At 38.4% G+C, this 22,249-nt stretch overlaps 2 protein-coding genes across 5 annotated transcripts in view; one reads left to right on the top strand and one right to left on the bottom strand.

The window, feature by feature from the left end:
• The window catches only part of KIF2A (kinesin family member 2A), a 70,649-nt gene extending 62,782 nt beyond the window's left edge, over positions 1-7,867 (top strand). For all 3 annotated transcript variants that reach the window (XM_022596781.2, XM_022596798.2, XM_022596807.2), the window contains 2 exons: positions 2,191-2,326; positions 4,599-7,867. In XM_022596781.2, coding sequence (XP_022452489.1) covers positions 2,191-2,326; positions 4,599-4,684 — 222 coding nt within the window. In that variant the 3' untranslated portion in view covers positions 4,685-7,867. The remainder of the gene's footprint in view (positions 1-2,190; positions 2,327-4,598) is intronic.
• On the bottom strand, positions 7,125-18,585 carry DIMT1 (DIM1 rRNA methyltransferase and ribosome maturation factor). 2 transcript variants are annotated; one of them, XM_022596830.3, is made up of 12 exons: positions 18,307-18,581; positions 17,879-17,952; positions 16,652-16,738; positions 14,834-14,895; positions 14,656-14,749; positions 14,517-14,566; positions 12,767-12,890; positions 12,538-12,630; positions 11,606-11,670; positions 10,681-10,744; positions 9,318-9,424; positions 7,132-7,796 (listed from the first exon to the last, which is right to left on the bottom strand). In XM_022596830.3, exons 1-12 carry the CDS (start codon positions 18,383-18,385, stop codon positions 7,754-7,756), a joined length of 942 nt encoding a protein of 313 aa, XP_022452538.1. In that variant the 5' UTR covers positions 18,386-18,581; the 3' UTR covers positions 7,132-7,753. The 2 variants fall into 2 exon arrangements, with proteins under 2 accessions (XP_089765023.1, XP_022452538.1); XM_089908897.1 differs by lacking the exon at positions 9,318-9,424 and having other exon boundaries at positions 7,125-7,796; positions 18,307-18,585.
• Positions 18,586-22,249: the final 3,664 nt, after the last annotated feature.

Raw genomic sequence — 22,249 nt, forward strand, 5'->3', positions numbered from 1 at the left:
AGAGGAGTTGAACTTCTACCCTCCACTAGTCCCTTTCTTCATGGTAGGCCAGTTTGTTTGACAGCAGTAGGAAAAACTCTTCTAAAGGGTATCAGAACAATTGAGGAAGAGTCAGTCTTTGTAGAAAAGGAGGAGTGTTTCAGGAGAGTTACTGTACTGACTGAGCTGTCAGTGGCAGATGACTGAGGGGTATTATATCCCTTCCTATAGCAGTAACTCCTTAGGTATTTATCCCATTGTGTGTTAAACCTATTTAAAAAAACCTTTTACCATACGATCCTCCCCTCTCCCTTTTTATAAACAAGAAAATATTCTGGGGACTGCGCTGGTGGCGCAGTGGTTAAGAAAACGCCTGCCAATGCAGGGGACACGGGTTTGAGCCCTGTCTGGGAAGATCCCACATGCCGTGGAGCAACTAAGCCCCATGCACCACAACTACTGAGCCTGCACTCTAGAGCCCGTGAGCCACAACTACTGAGCCCACGTGCCACAACTACTGAGCCTGCACAAATAGAGCCCGTGCTCGCCAACAGGAGAAGCCACTGCAATGAGAAGCCCACGCACTGCAACAAGGAGTAGCCCCTGCTTACCCATGCATGTAGCAACGAACACCCAACGCAGCCAAAAATTAAAATAAAATAAATTTATTTTTTTAAAAAAAGGAAATATTCTGGAGGGTGATACCTTTGAGGAAGTGAAGATAATTTTGAACATATTTATGGAGACTGTACAGTCAGGTTGCCCCCCACCCCCTTCCCACAGTATATAAATCCTTTGTCCTGTTAACCTATATTCCTTCTCTGATGTTGAAGAAATCTTTATTTATCTGTAAACAGACATTAACATTCCTCAGCTCTCGCCATTCAAGCACTTGGATGAAGGTCTCAAAAACATAAGAGAACTGTTTATAACTTCAGAATAGCGTATACATTGATTAAAACTGTTACAGTTTTAAAAAAAAAATTTTTAAAAAAACTGTTACAGTTTTAGTCAAATCCATATTATGGAAATCTCTTCAGAGGCCTAGGTATTTAGATTAAATCAAAAAAGGACACTTGTAATTTAAGAAAATTGTTAGAACAATATGGACACCCATAAAACTCAGTCAGGTGAGGCTTTCAAACTCAAATTTATACTTGATGTGTCAGAACTAAATTGGTACATTTATAGAACAGTTGTGTGTGCAGCACAATTGAATTGTCTTGGAATCCAGCAGTAGACTTGTGAATGCCTTGTTACAATGAGGTATGCGCCACAACTACTGAGCCTGTGTGCTGCAACTACTGAAGCCCGCGCACCTAGAGCCCATGCTCTGCAACAAGAGAAGCCACCGCAATGAGAAGCCTGGGCCCTGCAATGAAGAGTAGCCCCTGCTCCCTGCAACTAGAGAAAGCCCGCACACAGCAACGAAGACCCGAAGTAGCCAAACATAACTAATTATTTTTTTAAAAAAGGAATGGTTTCCTTGAAGCATTTATGAATAGTAGTAAGTAGCTACTGTTTAGTGGTTCATTTGACTCTTCTAAAACGGGCTATCCTGGGAATTCCCTGGCAGTCCAGTGGTTAGGACTCTGCGCTTTCACTGTGGAGGGCGCAGGTTCAATACCTGGTCAGGGAGCTTAGATTCTGCAAGCCACACAGTGCGGCCAAAAAAAAATAGGGCTATCCAGTGTTCCCTTACAGTCGATAATATTGAAGAGCTAGTGTGTAGAATTTAGGATTACCTCTTGGCTCAACCACTGTGAGGCCCCAAATAGATATGTTAATTCCAGATGATTTACAAGTTCTGGGCTCCCATAGGCCTCATCAGATTGATCAGTAACTTTATTATTACACCCGTTGTCTCTCTGTTTTAGGGACAGCTGTTGAAGTTTGAGATTTACTATGCTCATTGATGTGTGTGTGTGTGTGTCTGTGTGTGTGTGTGTCTGTCTGATTCATTCCCTCCCCCATACCCCAAAGTAGAGTAATAATAGGAAAATGAAGTCATCTTACTTGGCCTGTCACAGTGGTGTTTGTGTTCAAATTTAAGGAAATATTTCTTAGTTTTACTCTATAATAAAGATGTTTTATGGTTATTAATATTTTAGAGAATACTATCTTGAGTATGTTTGATTAACATGAAATTTATTAATTGGTTTCTGTCTTATAAATAGCCTCATTGGATTTTTTTTTTCTTGGTCATTTCAGGAATCTATTCGATGGTTAGAAGATGAAAAGGCTCTCCTAGAGATGACTGAAGAAGTAGACTATGATGTAGATTCATATGCTACACAACTTGAAGCTATTCTTGAGCAAAAAATAGACATTTTAACTGAGCTGCGGGGTAATTCTTTTTTCATTTTAGTGTTTGAAATCTGCCTAATATTTGTATGTAATTAGTGGGACGATTTCATATTGCAAGAAGATATCTGAAGTGAAAATTATGGGTACATTTAACATCTTTCTAGAGGTATTGAAGACCAACGAACCATTCTGATTTTTCTAAAAATGAAACATGAAAAATCATTTCAAGTGCTCTCTAGTCATCTTTTTTTTTAGTCTTTGGAGAAGGAAAAGACATCTTATGATTAAAGAGGGACAATATATTTTAACAAGTTTGTAAATTTTGTATACCCATTCAGAGTTTTAGTTTGGTGGGCCGATGCTTTTCAGAATTATTTTTCTTGGTTTAGGTCTATTACGGGTCATCTTTCTATAGCCTCCTATGTGCATCTCCTTTCTGTGCATATTGTCATGTTTTTCCTTTGAACACTTGTTTTAAAAAATGAAAGGGAAGGTTTCAAAACAACTCTTTCTACTTTGCTTATGAAGGGAGGCATGTGGTTTACCTACATGCCATGGCTTCTTTCTTGGCTTTTTAATTAGCTTATCTCTGCAGCTTCAGATAAGCATGTATTGTATGTGCTTTCTTAGGTTTTGGCAAATTAGCTATCTTCATTTATATGCAAGTAGGTTTCTTTGTGTGTGCATGCAGTGCAACATGAAACCAGACTGAAGTTGCTAGTTTTTAGCATCAAACAAGCTGCTTCAAATTTTTTAAACTAGGTTCTTTGTAAAGATTTGAAATCATATCTTATAGAGTCAGCAGTGACCGTTTTGCCAATTTAGAATTGTTTGTGCAGATGTAGGGTTTCTAAAATTTGCTGTTTTTCATGTTCTTCATATTCAAGCCTTGATTTAAAGTGTTTTGATCATTTTTCTAATCTGTCATAATGCACAAGCAGCTTTTTCGGTATGCATTTTATTCAGAAGACAGATCACAATGCATCCTAATTTTTTTTCTTTGTAAGATGTAGCTTTCAACTTAGTTCCTTTCCTTAATTTTCTCAGGATTCATGTATAAGCAAGCAAACTTTGAGGAAATTACTACCTAGATATTATTCAGTCCTTCCTTAGAAAAAATTTTTTTTACCATCCAGAGATAATTTTGTTATTAACATAAGAAGTTTGAGAGCTATTATCTTGTATTACCAGGCATCAAATCCAGAAGTCCTTAAATTCCTTTCTTATTTTTTATTATTTTTGGCTGTGCTGGGTCTTCATTGCGGCATGCGGGCTTCTCTCTAGTTGCGGTGCAGGCTTAGTTGCCCTATGGCATGTGGGATCTTAGTTCCCCAACCAGAGATCTAACCCGTGTCCCCTGCATTGGAAGCCAGATTCTTAGCCACTGGACCACTGGGGAAGTCCCCTTAAATTCCTTTCTAAATTTCAGAAAAGTCAACTTTTTCAACATCGTTTTACTTAGGAAGAGGGGAAAGAAATTGAGATACCAACTTTATATCTCTCCTTTTTTCTGAAAGCCATAATCTTTGCACATTTTAAGTTGGGAAACTGTTGGAAGGTGCTGTCTCGTGCATTGTGCGATGCTTACAAATATCGCTGGTCTCTACTGACTAGATGACAGTAGTACCACCCCAATGTGACAATCAAAAATGTCTGTAGATGTTATCAAATGTCCCCGGGAGGGGAGCGAAAATCACTCCCAAATTGAGAACCACTGTTATAGAAAGATTTCTCATCTTCACACAGCTATTATTTGCCTCCTCCAATTTTTACTTACGTATTTCTTACTCTTAAGTGACTGAATCAGTACACGATAGTAGGACAGAATTTTAAGGCCAAGAAATGTATGTCCTGTAATTTCCCTTCCCCATCATGCCCTTTTGCAATCCCTGATAAGGAAAAAATGACATGTCTTCTTAAAAACTCAAATAATCTTAAAATTTCATAGCTTAAAAAGGTAAAATAGGAATTGGGAATAGACATTTTCTAATATTGAGAGAAGAAATGTCTACTTTACACACATATATAGCCTCTTTACACTGCAAAAAGGAATTCAAATAAATTAAAATTGAATGCTGTAAAATGTGCCAAATAGAACAGAAATCTGTTGAAGATAACAAAAAAAACCCACAAGTATTTCCAGGGATCTAATGAGTCTGTTGCTATAGTTGAGCACTGTTATGAGTTTCTGGACAACAAAGAAGGAAAAATCCTGAGTTAATTAAGAGAGCTGATTTGATAGGACCCATAAAGTTGTGTGCTGCCTTGCATGTAATGCAAAACTTATTTCCTTGTTCTTTTCTTTTTCCAAGATAAAGTGAAGTCTTTTCGTGCAGCTCTACAAGAGGAAGAACAGGCCAGCAAGCAAATCAACCCGAAGAGACCCCGTGCCCTTTAAATCAGCACTTGCTGCTAAAGGATTCCCAGAACCCTCGCTACTGTAACATACAATGGTTCAGCTGTAAGGGCCATTCGAAAGTTTGAAATTTTAAGTGTCTGTGGAAAATGTCTTGTCCCTTCAACCTGAATGACATTTCAATTTTGTGAAACACTCCTTTGTCTACAAGATGCTTCTAGTCCAGGAGGCACAACCAAGGTTTGGGAATAGTGAAGCATTTTGTTTCATTTACCCACATAGTGATTTACTTTTGAAGATCCTTGCCAATTTTATTTTCTGTACGATGAAGTAAGATTGTGGACTTGATCCAGAGGTGAATAGTAGGGGGAAGCCACAGCATTTCCTTTTAACTCAGTTCAATTTTCATAGCAAGACTGAGCAGTTTTAAATCCTTTGCGTGCATGCATACCTCATCAGTGATTGTACATACCTTGCCCACTTCTAGAAACAGCTGTGCTCACCTCTTCCTGCTTTGTGCCTTGACTAAGGCTACTGACCCTAAATTTCTGAAGCACAGCCAAGATAAATTACATTCCTTATTTGTCATTGTAAATTACCTTTATTGTGTGTACATTTTTACTGTAATTGAGACATTTTTTGTGTGTGACTAGATTTGCAGGATGTGCCATATCAATGAATGGAACTAAAGTCTGTGACAGTGGACATAGCTGCTGGACCATTCCATCTTATATGTAAAAAAATCTGGAATTATGATTTTAAAACCATATAACATGTGGTTATAATTTTCTTAGCATTTTCTTTGTAAAGAACTAAAATATAAACTAGTTGGTGTATAATAAAAAGTAATGAAATTCTGAAAAGAGTTTTATCTTAGGATAATACATATATATGCAGTGTGTGTTCCAGTGTGGTATTAACAAGACTAATAGTGCAATTTGATCTTTACCAATACCATTACTTAAGTTGAAGTGTCCATTAGCACCCCAAAATGAACCTTTTAAATGGTACTGTTAAAGGAAATTGGCTTCTGATGCATGAATATGTACATTGAAAGTAGTCCATAATAGAACTGTTCGTTTAAGCCAAGAATAGACAGTACATAAGTCGCTTGAAAAAGAATTTAAGCTAAGAAAGAGATGACTTTGCCTTGAAAGGCACATCTGACCCAAGCTCCACCCATTACCTAATGTATGATGTTTCACCATTATTTGATAAGAATCACTAAATTCTCACCAATCAGTTCATCTAGGGCATGCTGCTTTTTAAATGGTGGCACTTATTTTTACAGATTGCTATTCCAAGGAAGAAAACTGGCCACTTTTCATGTAAATATTTTGTTAGATTTATATATCTCTCTAGGAGTTTTCCCTCAGTTCCCAGGATAGTGTCTAGGAGTACGTTAACAACAAAAAAGTCTCCCAAGGGTGTCTTGTTTTGATTTACTCTAGGGAACTACCAGCTCATTCATATGAGCTAATGGGAAGCTATGAATAGAGTCACATGAGCCAGATTCCCTACTTCACTGTCCACAGAACACAGAAGGCCGCCGTGGGAAATCCTAACACCATGGTGAAAAGCTCCTCTGTAAACTTGAAATCTAGAACAAGTGTAGATTTTCAGTGTGCTTATTATTAAATCTATGGAATGATCTTCAAAGGACATAGAGATATGTGAATTTACTCATTTTAAAGCACAACAGATAAGTCTTAATTTATTATTTAAATTAGAAGGGTACTATCTCTGGAAGGTCTCCTCAATTTGAAATGTACTGCCTTATACTATAATGGCTTCATTCTGATTAGTATTCAAGGTATATTAAAAATCAGTACCAGAAAAGATCTTGGTAGTATAATCCATTCCCTCAGTTTTACAGATAGAGAAATCTGAAGGTTATAAAAGGGACTGAAACTCAGCAGTCCATAGGAGGACAGGGAAATAAGAGGGAAAGCTGAATTAAATCTTAAATTTAAATTTTCCTTTAAGGATAGAGATGGTACAAGTGAACTATGCTAATTAAGTAGTTTTGTGAGATTAAAAAAACCTACTCTTAATTATGTAGTATTTATGTAACAAAAGTGGCTTTGTGCAGTTATTATTTAAAGAATAACTTAAATTTTTTGGATCTGGATTAAACATTTACTTTCTCAGACTTGAAAGCTGATATCCCTATTAATAATTAACTAAAAATATACATTATTTTAGTTATATAGGAATGTTTTAATATATCACTTTGAAGCCAGATTTCTAAAAAATCTGTTTATGCAAACAACCTATCTTTTCCTTCTAGGTTCACTCAGTGTACCTCTGTTAAAATTTGGATTTTAACTTTAAAGCCAGTGTTGATTTATAAAACCCTTTGAAATTTTAAATCTATGACTATCTCCCCAAGAAAAAACATACAATCTTATAGTTCCTTTCATTCTAGTTGAGCATCCTCATTTACAAGTAAGAATGCCTAGAAGTAATATGCCTGGCACCATGTGGTGGCAGTAGCAGACTCAGGCTTACCTAGAACCCTAGCCTATTATGCTGCAGGATTGCTAAAGGGGTACGCAGTGATAGAAATTATACAGGATAAACAGAGAAAGAATGAGAGAAGCAAAATAACATTTTAGGAAACAATTGCTTTACTGTACACATGAATAACAAGAAGAAATGGTATGGGGAATATGTGACTAAATTAAGCATATTTTAACTTTCTTATGACTTGAAGAACAAAGGCCTAAAGAACTAAAATCCTAAAAAAAGGTTCTCACAGTAATATATAACATAGAAAATATTAGTGTAACATCTTTATATAATACACTGTTAGAAATAACTTTTAAGTGTAAAGTTGTGCGTGTCTGCGGCTCTTAAACTTGAAGAGTATCATGTATAAATTGGACCCTGCCCTATGTTGCATATTAAAATCAAACCAAAACCAAAAAAAGAAACCTGTATAGTTAGAATTGACTTACTTCCTTAAAAATTCAGAGTAATAAATGGTGACAACAGTAGTAAATCAAAAATAGTCAAGCACATAGTGTCCAAGCATAGTTCATCTTCTCAAATTATTAAGAATATATAATTCTACTTTGTTGAGTTTGGAAACTTCTCTTCTGCAGATACCTAAGAAAAATGGATACCTTCTGCATTGAATCCATGTAGCAATCTGAAAAAAGAAACCAAGATGGGATGGTATTGAAATGCTAGTTTGTAGCAAGTAACAGTGCATACATAGTCCCTATACCATGAATTCTAAAACACAAATACATCAGCAAACCTGTGAAGCCCACCCACTCCTAACACTAGTCCGTAAAGAAACTTTATTCTTCAACTAAATTTATGAGATATATATTGGTTAAAACCACATCATTTTGGTGCCTCTTCTGTCATAGCCTGTATGTCTTAAGGCATGATGAATTTAAAATGATCTTAGACCTACACTATCCCTGGCCTAAGAGGACACTGGCCCTTGTTCCATTTCAACCTGGTAAGTGGATGTGAAGCTGTTTGGAATTAGAGGCAGGAGAGAGATGAATGGCTAATCTCATGTGTCCATTCTTCCTCTCTGAGTTCACTGTTACTGAGTTTCAAATTAAATACTGCTTCTCTCTGGATACCTGTGTACTTATTAGATCCTAGTTAGCAAACTGCATGTTTAGTAACCTTGAAGAAGATTAATAAGAATGAAGGAAAATAAGATGAAATATTTCTTCTTAGACCTGCCTGAGATTATTTTCAGAATGGCCCATAAGAACCATCGAGATGGGTTAAGATATCTGAAAAAGGAAGATAGGTACTTATGAATAATGTTCAACTCCTAGGATTAACATCTAATAAAGACTCAGTAGTACTGCTAGCCTGCCAATAAAATATAAGCTCCATTTGTCTCAATTACATACAACTATGTTTCTAGCATAGAAAAGTCAAACCAATGACTTTTATAACAATCTACCCTCTTTTTATCAGCCTCTAGACCATGGAAGCTTTAAAAATGAATTGGATAAACAGGAAAAAAATTATGGTTTATTAGTTAGGAAATCAGAGTGTTAGTGATTAAAAACAATGAATACAGGTTAATAATTACCTGGGTAATTTGACGCCTTACTCTGCTTTGCTAAGACTTACTTGCTTAATCCAAGGAAAACAAATTTCGGTCTATATTGCCCAGTTAATTATGACACCCTTCTTTTGCTTCAGGTGTGTGGAACTTGCCTCAGTCCACAAAATAAGTTACTGAACCAGTTAGAAATGATAACCAGATATGACTGTAACTAATATCATTTCATACTTAAAAGCTATTCTCAATAAAAAAAAAAGACCCAACTATATATATTATGATTCTTTTACCTTACAGGCTACTTTGAAGAGACAAACTGTTAAGACTAACTGTGAATGGGAGTTGGGGGAGGAGGCTAGAGGGGAGGAGCATGCACACCACCACACACATTGCCACAGAGGTTATCTCCAGGCTCGGACTGTTCTCCACCACTGTTCTTACAGAAAGTGTTCATTCTGCTGCAGCTAACTAGCCTCCGTCTTCTACACCAAATACTATTCCATACCATGGAAGTGCTATGCAATAACTCCCAGGTAGCACCTTATACCACTTAAAAGCCTTTAAATTTCTAAATCTGAAGGTGTCACAGTAAAGATATGTAAAAATGTAGGAAAAGGAAAATGTAGTTACCTAATGAAATCATCTATGTCCATGGAACGGGCCCGCTTGTCACTAAAACCTGTGCTGGTTAGGATTTGCTGTATTTTATCTGCTATGCTGAAATCTTCTGGTATTATCTATCAATATAAGATTCAGAATAAATGAACAACATATCTTTAATGAAGTCACTTTGACTCTTTTTTTTTTTTTTTTTTTTTTTTTTTAGTTCAGTAAGTCATAAACAGTCACCTTATCTGTTCATGATATTTGGAAAGCCTGTTTGTGCAGATTAAGACTTGGATCTCTCATTAGTTAAGTGGTTGATTTTTTAGCATATACCAAATACACAGAAGACCTTGAATGAGTTAAATCATGTATATTGCCCTTTTTCTTCTTAGAAATTCTGAAATAGTTGTTTCAGGCATCACAAAGTACTTCATAACACATAAAATAATTAAAGCTATAAAATAAATTTTACAGCAATTGTTACTTCTTTAAAAGTAACATATTCTTGGTACAAATTTCATTTTACCAGCTAGTTAAGTTTTTCTCATAGATGGCCTCTCCAACCCTTGAAAATATTTCATACTTTACATCTTTCATCTAAAAATTTGTCTTAATCCAGCATAATATTTCCTACGTAGGTAGATGTACAATGACTTTATTCATAAAATGGAGGTAGCAATGTGGTACATTAAACCATGTAAGATCTGAGTAAAAAAATACAAAAGAAATTTGCTTTTATCTGTCCGCTCCATTTAATTAGCTTGAAAGAACTAAAAAGTTATCAAACATCACAGTCATTATATATATGGATATGTCTGTGTGCTCACACACACAACTAGTTAAAGAAAATGTTGCACAGATAATATAATACAGAGACATGAGGTTCACAACCAGAAATCTGCTATTTATCTCATACTTTGTTCTAATTATTTCAATTTCTGGGTATTAAAAAAAAGTCACTGAGAAAATAGTAACTTTAAATTTGTAATTGCTACGTAAGCAACAAGCAAGAAGGGACGGCCACAATTCAAAGGCTAGCAAATGGTACACAATTATTTTACGCTGAGTAAGTTACACAAGCTTAAAACTTTGAGAAAATTATGATTCAACTGAATCTTTTTATGGCAAAAAAAAAAAAACCGTCAGTAAAAGAGGATGGAGTGGAGTATTCAAGGGTGTTCAGATATGTTCTGCAAAATACATAGCAGCACTGACCTGTTAGAATTCAAGTTCTAGTGCTAGTTAGACATGACATACTGTCTTTTAAGGATCCTATGGAATGTTCAAAATTAAGAATCTTGTAATGATATATGAAACAGAATAGGAAATAGAGGGACATTTTAAAACAGAACAAATTATTGAAACAACAGAAACATTTTCTGCTTACGATATTATGGACCGAACAGTGAATTCTGTAGTTTTTTTCCAGTAGCTGTTGCACTGCACTTGACCTGTATTACATAAAGACATGATATCACTATTATTCCCAAGTCAGATTATAAATAATTTCCTTTAAGTTTATTATAAGATTAAATTTATGTTCCATATGGCGAAATTAAGGAACTAAAAAAGGTGTTGAATATTTAAACTTCTGAAATAATCGCAACTACTAATATTTAAAAAGTAAGTCCTGATAAACATCTCTCACATTCTTAAAGAAGTTCTAGACTCCACAAAACATCATCTACAAACATTTTTTTTTTCATTGTGGCTTTCACCTTTCTTTTGACCTTGGGCCCCAAATTGCTGTTATATTTTTCCAAGTTAAAATGCCATAAATCTTTTAAAAATGTGGACGGGGTGCATCATCACCTCATCTTTCCAAGGAAAAACTAGGCAGGATGTGTGGTCAGTTTTTGGTTATTTCCCATTTTGCAAACAAAAACCTGATCTAATTCCCAAGTCCAGGAACTTTTCTTCATTAAGTTCTCCTGCCTCACCAAGTACAAAATTAAAAAGATAGGGCTTCCCTGGTGGCGCAGTGGTTGAGAGTCTGCCTGCCAATGCAGGGGACACGGGTTCGTGCCCCGGTCCGGGAAGATCCCACATGCTGCGGGGCGGCTGGGCCCGTGAGCCATGGCCGCTGAGCCTGTGCGTCCAGAGCCTGTGCTCCGCAACGGGAGAGGCCACAACAGTGAGAGGCCCGCGTACCGCCAAAAAAAAAAAAAAATTAAAAAGATAATAATGTGTCTGGACATGGATCATGTTTATGCTTTAGGGTATCTGTTCAGGAAAAAGGACCAAATTCTAGCACTTAGCACAGTATCTGAAGCACTGATCCCTCATATATCATAAATTAGTAAAATACTTACTTAAATGCAGCAGACAGTGTCTTGTTTTTCCTAACAAAGGTGATCCTTACTAGGCCATCCCATTCCTGAAACAGTAGATGGATATTTTCTTACAGAATATTAAACCTGCCTATACCTACTAGGTATTATTTTGTGTTAATATATAAAAATGAAAGGAGTGATGTAGTGATGAAAATGTTCTATATCTGGAGTGATGAAAATGTTCTATATCTTGATCTGGCTGGCACACATATGCAAAAGTAAGATGCATACTTGATTTTCACACTTCTGTGCACCTCACTGAATATTTTACCCTCAATTTTAAAAATAGAAGAAAAATACATATTTGTTCCACATCTGAACAAAGAACATGGCATTTATTTAAATCAAAGTATCATTTTCAAAAAACTCAAAACAGACATGATTTAGAATATAGCCTGTACAATACACCTAAGTAAACCTTGCAGGAATAACTGACAACCACTCCACTGCCACCAGTTACTGACCACATAAGCAATCACGTTTTTATACCATGTGATTGCAGTAAGGTTTTACATCACATCATCTGGCTTTCTTCTCTTTTTAAATGGCAGAAATTAGAATTTTGATTAAAAAGTGTTACTCATACTATTTAACACAACTATTTTCATTTTATCTTGTTTTCCATGTCTTATTCAAATAGATACGTGTTTTCCATAGCTATAATCTTCAGCAAATTGCAATGGCATTCTAATCTTTTTACCTTTTGCAAACATTTCCCATGCTCTTGAGGTCCTCAACAACTATCTTGTGTCAAACAATTACATCTACTCCATCACAGGGATGTATCATAATTAACACTCTCCTGTTTAGACATTTAGGTGGACTCGTTACCTTTCTGCTGCTACAGACACACATCTTCCAGGTTGGACTTTTTTTCTCTTTACTGAATGACCTAGTTATTTTAACCTCACCTGAAAATTGATAGGTGGTGGTGGATTCTTAGGTTCTATCCTTACGACACTGGATTCCACCTTGGGCGGTGGTCTGAAGTTATTCTTTCCAACCTATTAATCAGAAAATGTTTAAGGAGTCCTCTCAAAAACAACTTTAAATAGTAATCAAATATGCTTTCCTCCCAGAAGGCACAGCTAGATGCTCAAGGATGAGTTAAGCCACATTATTTCAACAACAGTCACGTACTTTCATTAGATGGTCCACACGTGCTAATAGCTGTGTATTAATTGACAGTCTGCAGTATAACTTATCCCCAGGTTTTGCAACCAGTCGGAGAGCAAATTCTCTTTGAAACATAAGTACAGCACATCTGAAAAGACAGCAGAAAGGAATAAGGAACAAGGTCATTTTCAACTATAAATGTATTTTAACTGCAATGACTTTTCTTAAGTGGGAAATAGAGCAAAGCAGTATCTGGGGTTAATAATTAGTCCAGCTGGCCAGAAGGGAGGAGAACACTTTCAACCTGAGCTTTATTACCACAAAATGATCCAGCTGCCTTTGTTTTTCATTGTGTAATGGCCGTAGCTCCAACCCCTTGCAAATGTAAGCACTCAATGATCAGATGAGAAAGTATTTCAGATCAGCACTAGTCCATAAGCCCCTCTAGGAAAACAAAACCCAGGGACTTCCCTGGTGGTCCAGTGGTTAAGACTCTGCCTTTCAATGCAGGGGACGCAGATTCGATCCCTGGCTGGGGCACTAAGATCCCACTATGCCACAGGGCAACACTACTAAGCCTGCACGCTCTGGTGCCCAGGTGCCACAACGAAAGAGCCCACGTGCCTCAACTAGGACCCGACACAGCCAAATAAATAAATAAACATTTTAAAAAACAAAACCCAAACGAACAAAATTGGTTCAGTAGCCGAACTGTATTCATGGGGTGGTAAACATCCCTGTGGAAGAGCGGAGGCAGATTGTGACATCAGTGTCCTCCTGGTTTAACAGGTTAAGGAAAGTGGACTTTTTATTCAGCAAGCAAGGGGGAAGCTCCTGAACAGGAGAAGAGCATCTTCAAAGCTGGGATTTGACTTTCAAACTTTTTTGACAATAAGAAACACTAAGAAGTACGTTTGACGTTGCAACACCTGCCACAAATCTCTCTCTATATATATGTTTAGGGAACTCAAACAAAAAGTTTCATGAAACTATGATCACCTTGATGACATGCACTGAATGCCCTCTGATATATTCTATTCCATGTCATTTTTTTCTAAATGACAGTCATGGGGCTTCCCTAGTGGCGCAGTGGTTAAGAGTCCGCCTGCCAATACAGGGGAAATGGGTTCGAGCCCTGGTCCGGGAAGATCCCACATGCCATGGAGCAACTGGGCCCGTGAGTCATGGCCGCTGAGCCTGCGTGTCCAGAGCCTGTGCTCCTCAACAAGAGAAACCACCGCAATGAGAGGTACTCGCACCACAACGAAGAGTGGCCCCCGCTCGCCACAATTAGAGAAAGTCCACATGCAGCAACGAAGACCCAACGCAGCCAAAAATAAATAAATAAAATTTTAAAAAATGACAGTCATGGCTCACTATTTTATAACTACTAAGGAGTTTTTGACCTGTGATTTGAAAACTACTGGTACAGACTGTACTAGAAACCAGTTAGAAGGCCACTGTAAGAATCTAGACATAAGGTAATAAAAAGTTTGACCTGGGCTAATGGCAAGAGCATGAGAAAATAGGGAAAGGCCACCTGGTCCCAGGAGCAGGACTTAGACCACACCTCCCCCAAGTAACTCTGGCAATTGAAAAAGAAAGAGAGAGAAAGAGAGAGAGAAAGCAGCACACAAATTGGTATTTTCTACAAAACAAATTCTCCAGTAGTTTTTCAACTGAATTAACCTTAATCTTTGGCTGTCTGTGTTCATGGCCTAAACTGTCAATTTTCCTAAGATTTGGCAGTAACTTTGCTCTTCTTGTCACAAACCTGAAAAAAGGTCGGTGCAGCAACAGCTTGAAGACAAAAGGAGAAGAGATCTGTAAGAGAATTAACTAGTTAGTTCTGGGAAAGACACACCAGAAAACAATTTAGTATATATAATGTTCCCTACATTTTGAAAACACACCTGATAAGGCAAATTTGCCACACAAGCATCAAAAAATGGCAAATCTGTTTTCAACACATCACCCACCATTACTTGAAGTTTGCTGGCCAGAGGCCTGATAATAAGAAAAGAAAAGCAATTAAAAAGAATATTGTTTCATGAGATTGAAATGCACTTTAATTCTATTATGTATACTCACGTGCCCTGAACTCTTTTGTGAAGTTCAGCTACTAGCCTTAGGTCAAGTTCACAGGCTATTACCTAAATTTAAAAAAAAAATTTTTTTAGGTTAATTATGGAGTATAAATCTTTTCCTGTTATCTCAATGGAAACTCTTACATGATTTAAATGAATTAAACTCCTTTTCCCAATTCTACCATCAATATTCCTTCAACTGTACTCTACCAGCATATTTTAAAGAACTTATTTAAGAGAATTTAATGAAGAGAGTATTTACAAAATGTGGGAATGGGGTTAAGGGAACAACAACAAAAACACCACCCAGAAAAGTAGACAACCGGACTATGTGAGCTTTCTACCCAAATAATTGACAGAAGTATTGTGGTCATATGGCTCCACGCTTTGTAACTCAACTGATGACGAAAAAAATACACAATATGTCTTTGTAGTAAATGTTCTTAGAAGCACACAAAGCAACTGCTCCTGGAATGAGTATATCACTTCTCTCATCTACTGAGATCCAGAACATACAGCACAGATAACTTCTCAAGTAAATGAAAAGGGATGCCAGATAGGCTAAAATTTTAATTTTATTTCAATATAAGCTGAGGTTTTACTGACTTCCAGGAAGACCACATCTACAGAGTAGATATATGTGCCGTTTAGTCTGTTTAGCTCCCAGGTCCATTCTCCAGCTTTCTCTGTGCCTGTAGGGTCCTACAGTTCAGCTCTGTTGCCCTTTGACTTCTGGTTGGGATTGGCTACTGAAAGGCAACGGCCTGATGAAAGGCATTACTGGTGCAAGGGGCAACATTGAGTATTTCCTAACGTCTGGCCGTGCCTTGCACAAGGTTTTGGCAGCGGCTGTGTTCTGCTATGAGTGGCCCCTGTTCGATGGCTCCTGCTCTTACTGGGCTCCGGTAACACACTTCCCTCCTCTTACCCCTTGAGGTCTTTGGATAGTAACTATTTCCTGCTGTTGCTATTCCCTAGGTTTTTCACTAATGTTTACTGGTTCCCTTAACATTCCCACATTTTGTCAATGGTCTCTTCATTGAGCTCTCTTCAGATAAGTTCTTTAAAATGTGTTGTCTACTTCCACCAGAAGACACAACAGTGGTCTAATTTAACTGGAACTAGGTAAGCCAAGAGACAAAGAAGGTACCATCAGTGGCCAGGTGACACCCTAATCTCAGAGGCCTGTGCTAGATCTCCTCCAAAGTCCTAAGGTCCAATAACTCCAATTGCTGTGCTTTGTTCCCCTGAGCCTAGAGGTGGTAGCTGCTCTCTGTAATTACTACTATTGGGTTACCTCAGTGTTCCCATTTTTTCTCTTAGTCCTCTAGTAACCATGTAACCAATTCCCTATATTAAATTCCCTGTACTGAAATATCCAATGTGGTTTGTTTTCCTGATTGATATACCCCATATTTTCTTTTTCTTTTAATCCATTTTTAAAAACTGAGATACAATTGACATATAACATTACATTAGTTTCATGTGTACAACATAATGATTAGGTATATGTAACATTCATGACCACATAATTACAATTTTATTTTCTTGTGATGAGAATTTTTACTCTCTTTAGCAACTTTCAAATATACTACACAGTACTGTTAACTATAGTCACCATCATGTCCATTACATCCCACGGCTTACTTGTTTTATAACTGGAAGTTGGTACCTTTTGACCCCCTTCACCCAGTTCGCTCATATTTTCTAAGATAGTTTCTAGCAAAGGAGCAATTAATTAAATAGATCTGTAAGCCACCTGAGCTTGCTCACATAGTAATTTCTGATACCAAACAAGAGGATACCAAAATCCTCTTTTTACCTTTTTCGCCTTTTCTAGCAACTTTACAGTCATATTGCCAGTTCCAGGTCCAACTTCCAGCACCACATCAGTTGGTCTTAAGGCAGCCTACAAGCAAGCACAACCACTTTAGCTTTACAGGAACATCTGTAATAATTTAATTTACATCTGAATATCTTTACTCAAAAGTGCTCAGTTAGATCTTATCCTGACTCCCTTTTTAGAAGATTCCTTCATGATCTATGTGCTTAACAAAATTATCTCATTAACATTAGGTGCAAGTGGAAATCTAACACCTCTCCTAACTTGGGGCAATAGTTAGGAGTAAGAAAAGCAGGAATAGCAGTTCTTTCTGAGAGTTGCATTCTGCTTTCTACCTTTGAAGTGATTCCAACAGCATCCTGTTATCAACTCTGTTATCACCAAGTTCAAACTGGAAAGGTCAAAATGATGACCTTGCCTGAGAACCATAACACGTTGTACCAGTATTTCTCAATTCTACATCCATGTATGGTTTCAGGGATGCAGGAGTATCCAGAAATTTTACACAAAACTTGGTGTCTGTATGCACACAGCTGCAGTTCATAGCTTTCATCAGATGCTCAAAGGAATCCATGAGCCAAAAAGGTTAAAAAGCTAGGCCAACTCTCATTCTGTAAACGACACTAAGTCGAGATTACCTATGTAATGTTCTTTCTACAGCTCCAGGATGCTTCCTTTGCAATCCTGAAAGTAATTTGCACCATCTGTGTTTCTTGTCCTAGCACCCAATCATCCAAAACAATAAGAGAACATCAATAGACCCATACAGGAAGAATACTCCAAAGAGTTTATATGTGGCATTGGCTTATACCATATAGGTTTCTCTGGGGAACAAAGTTCCAAAAGTGTCTGTTTAGACATAATTTTAGGGTCTGGAGTAAATAAAAACTAACAGTGATAGATGGTGCCTAGAAAAAGTGATTGGGAATAAACTAATAATCTGGAATCGAACAAGTAGAAATGTTAAGCTAAGAAGTAAATAATCTACAGAAAGATAAAAGAATTTGGAGCTAGGAGAAACCGAGACCCACAGAAGGAAGCAAATCATATTGAAGACAGTTTGTGAATCCTACACAGTTCCTCAATTCATTCAACAAGTATTTATACAGCATCTATTTTGTGCCAGGCATCCTTTCTGTGCTTAGATATTCCTAAGAATAAAATCAGTAACCCAATAACTCTCTCCCTCTCCTCTTCCACACCCACCTTATCGATAATGCTGTTCACAATGAGAGGATTTTTCAAAACGTGCTGCCCAATCCCCGTGTTGAACATGAGTCCTGGAAGAAAACATGAACTAGCCTTAATATCCCAACTAAAATCAAATATTGGACCATCCCAGAGAAGAAAGCAGGATAGTTGGGTTAAAGTATGTGCGCCAACGAGAGCCACCAAACGTCATGCTTAGAGCCGGGATGACAGTTTCAGTTCACCCCTTCTGCTGGACAGGAAGCCAGAGGCTGCGCGCCGGGCCTGCGGCCCGCGCTCCGGGAAACCCGGGACTTGCGCGGCTCCCAGAGCACGGGCCACGCCTGGTCTCACTGTCCCGGCCCAGAACTCCGTCCTCGCCCCGGGTTCGGTCCTGCCGGAAGACCCAACCCGACTGACCCCAGCTCCCTCCCGGCTGTCCCCACCTCCTACGCTCTTCAGCTCCCGGCGTTGTTGTTGCCGCTGGCGGCACCGGCCGCTCGCCCCTGCCTTGATCTTCGGCATCTCTGCAGGCAGCAGGCCCACAGGCCGGTGAAGTTAGAGAGGACCGGAGCCTGCAACCGCGAGTCACCGAACCACGTGGGAATCGCCGGCCCGCACCAACAGCCCAGGTTCTGGCCACGTCTAGGAGGGGCGAGGACCCGCCCACTGGTTTGCTCCGTGGTGCGCCCCCAGAAAGAGGGCCGACCTTGGGGCCCGCTGGCCGCCGGGAACTGAAGTCATAAGCTGGGAGAAAGCCTGGCCTCGGAAGACTACATATCCCAGAAGACACCGCGCTACCGATTCTGGCAGTTTGGATTGGCTAATTTGGAATCGGGGGCGGGGCCTCGCCCCTACCCACACCGAATGGGTTAAATAGGTTTTGGTGTGGTACCTCAAGGTTGTGGAGGAAGTTTAAGTTATATTAACGTAGTTAGGCCTGTGGATGCTTCATCAGGCCAGGTTCTGGAATCGCTGAAATCCAAAGAAGGTTTCTTTTTGTTACGTGCCTCGCTCCTGTTTCCCAGCCGATCGTGGGGTGAGAATCCCAGGAACCTGGGAAGAGGAGCTTGCTCCTCTAGGGGAGTGAGTTCTCCGCTGCTTGAGTTGTGGAAAGTAACTCTGAGAATGTAATTTTCTAGTTCCACTAGAGCTACTAGTTGCTTCGCTTCCTTCTGTGCCACGTCATTAATTTCCTAAACTTTTCCATATTGAGCTCTAGCTGTGTATTAAACACTATTGGGTGCTAGAGATTCAAAGTTAAATAGGAAACTGCTCTTCTCAAAGTTTATTCTACTGAGAGAGTTAGACAAAAAGTCCGAAACTCTGTAAATGTGGTAATTGTTATGCATTGGGTATTTGATAGGACAATGTATCCGACTGTAAGTTCCATGAATACAATGTCCATGTCTATTTTGCCTGCCATTGTAATGGTTCTCAGTTTTTAATGTTTCTGTGTGTACCTTATTTCCTTGAAGAAACAATCTTTTTATGTTTTTACCAAAGCAGACTTTCTTTCCTGCACAATTGATTGTGAGCATTCCCAAGCCTTGCTCTTTCTTCGCTGTAATTCTAATTTAGGAAAAAAAATTTGTATACCCTAGTAGCATCTTCAACTACCTCTTTAATTCCACTGATCATTAATTTATTCCACAATTCTGGAGAATCTACAGTGTGCCAGGCACTTTGTCAAATGTTAAGAATTTAAGAATGAACATGACCTGATTCCTGCTTTTAAAGAAATTTCTATCGATAGAGGAAGACATAGCACCATTTGCTGATATCTTATTTCACCATTTCAAACAGTTCTCTAAAATAGGGGCTTATCGTTGTGTTCATTTTACAGATGAGGAAACTGAAGGATAAAAAAAAATGTTAAATGTCTTGCTCAAGATCACACAGTAAATGACAGCTGCCTCTTGAACCTAGGTCTGTATTCCAAAGACAGTGTGCTTTAAAAGAGGTATGATCTTAGCACTATGGCTAATACTTGAGGAAACTGGGGAACATTTTCAAAATATAATATTTGAGCTGAATCATTAAAAGAGAACCAAAAATTAGCCAGGGAAAGTTTGAAAATTCAAAGGGAACGGTACTAACAAAGTCAAAATATAAGGGTATTTAAGGAAGAAAAAGAAACTTGATGTAGCTGAGAAGTAAACAGGTAATGTAAATAGAAACTTAGGGTGAAGGGCCTCAAATGTTATCCCAAGGAGCAATGGTGGTCACTGAGGAATCAAAATATCCATTTTCCCTCTCCACTCCTCTCCAGCTGTGAGAACTGCTGGAGCTCACACAACAGTACCTGTAGGAGACATTCACGGGCTCCACATTTAGCTGGATTCTGAATGCTGCCTAGCCAGCTCTTCTTGAACTCCCTCTAATCTTCCTCTCCCTTTCTCCATAAAGGATCTTCAAATCTTAATTCTTCTCAGGCCTCCTGCCCTACCACCTCCCCAGCTCCTTCTCAGCAGAAAACCTTGCTTTTTCTTTTTCTTTTTTTTAACATTTGTTATTTATTACAGTGAAATTGCCTAGTTTCCTTAGTTCAGTCACCTTTCTTCCTTTCTTTCTTCCTTCCTTCCTTCCTTCCCTTCCTTCCCTTCCTTCCTTCCTTCCTTCCTTCCTTCCTTCCTTCCTTCCTTCCTTCCTTCCTTCCTTTCTTTCTGCTGTGTTGGGTCTTCAATGCAGTGCACAGGCTTCTCATTGTGGTGGCTTCTCTTGTTGCAGAGCATGGGCTCTAGGCGCGTGGGCTTCAGTAGTTGTGGCGCATGAGCTCAGTAGTTGCGGCACATGGGCTTTGTTACTACACGGCCTGTGGGATCTTTCTGGACTAAGGTTCAAACCCGTGTCCCCTGCATTGGCAGGCGGAGTCTTAACCACTGTGCCACCAGGGAAGTCCCGACCTTGCTTTTTCTTGACAGAAGGAATGCAAGATCACCTCCAGGACACTCTCATCTTCCTGGGTCACTGTTCTACACACGGGGGTGTGTACAGTGAGTGGTGAGCAAAACAAAGTGGAGCTTACATTCTAGTGAGGAAAAACAGACATTATGTCAGGTGATGATAAGTATGAAGAAAAAAGTAAAGTAGAGGAGAAAGAAATCAACAGGGTAGGTGGGAGAGACTATTTTATGTAGCATGATAGACAATAAGGATGGAAGCCAAATGATAATTTTCTTTAGGAGTGAAATAGCAAGACCCTCCTGGAAGTTGTCACAAAATAAGCCACATAAAACTAAATGACTGAGGTGAGTGTGCACATTTAGCTTACCTACAGACTGAATTGGTGTTTGTTTAGGTATGAACCTTGAGTCACCTATATCTGAAAAACTAGGGCACATGTTACATAGTGGACTGTGTTTCCCCAAAATTCATATGTTGAAGCCCTAAACTCTGGTACTCAGAATGTGACTGTATTTGGACATAGGGCCTTAAAAGAGGTGACTAAGTTACAATGAGGCCTTTAGATTGTGACCTAATCCAATCTGACTGGTATCCTTATGAAAGGAGGAAATTTGGACACACATAGACACACCAGGGATGTGTATACACAGAGGAAAGACCGTATGAGGACACAGCCAGAAGGCAGCCATCTGCAAGCTAAGAAGAGAGGCCTCAGGAAAAACAAACCCTGCTGACACCTTGATCTTGAGTTTCTAACCTCCAGAACTGTGAGAAAATAAATTTCTGTTATTTAGGCCATCCAGTCTGGGGTATTTTATTATGGCAGCCCTCACAAATAAATACCACATGTAATGAAAATTCACATTCCCAAGGCCTACCCTAAACATTCTGGATCAGAATAGGATTTGGCCCTGGCAAATGCATTTTTAACAGACCCTCTAGGAGATTCTGATGCACACTGCAGGTAGGGATTCACTACTTTCTGCACTAAAATAACATATTTAGTTGAGGAATTTCTACAGAACTGAAAAAGGATGGGAAGGGCACCCTCATCAGTACAGGAAAATTGTTCTAATAATTGGTATTGCTTATTATTCTGGCCAAATTCCATCCAATTGTTGGGATTTTTTTTTCTGTTAGTACCAAGGTAACATTCAGAAGTGAGACAGTATTGGGTGCAGCATGGATCCATGAGCCCTAGGGAATGTGTGATGCTGGGATATGAGCTGCATTAAAGAAATGTGTATGCAAGTTATGCTGGAATGTATTTGAGTTATCTTTGCAGCTATGAATGGCTTTGTAATTGTAAAAAATAATTTTATGCTTCTCCGCTTCATATTTATATCCTTTGTTAATTAAAAATAATTATTTTTCAGTTTGGGTGTGCACAATTGATTACTGCCATTCTTATAGTGTTTTTTGTTAACAAAGTGTATCATAACTTGAAAAATAATTACAATAACATTTGCTTTGGTAGAAGAG

This window comes from Delphinapterus leucas, chromosome 3 (genome assembly GCF_059928025.1).
Source record: "Delphinapterus leucas isolate spDelLeu-1000000601 "Yukka" chromosome 3, BTC_Dleu_Yukka2, whole genome shotgun sequence".
Lineage (NCBI taxonomy): Eukaryota > Metazoa > Chordata > Mammalia > Artiodactyla > Monodontidae > Delphinapterus > Delphinapterus leucas.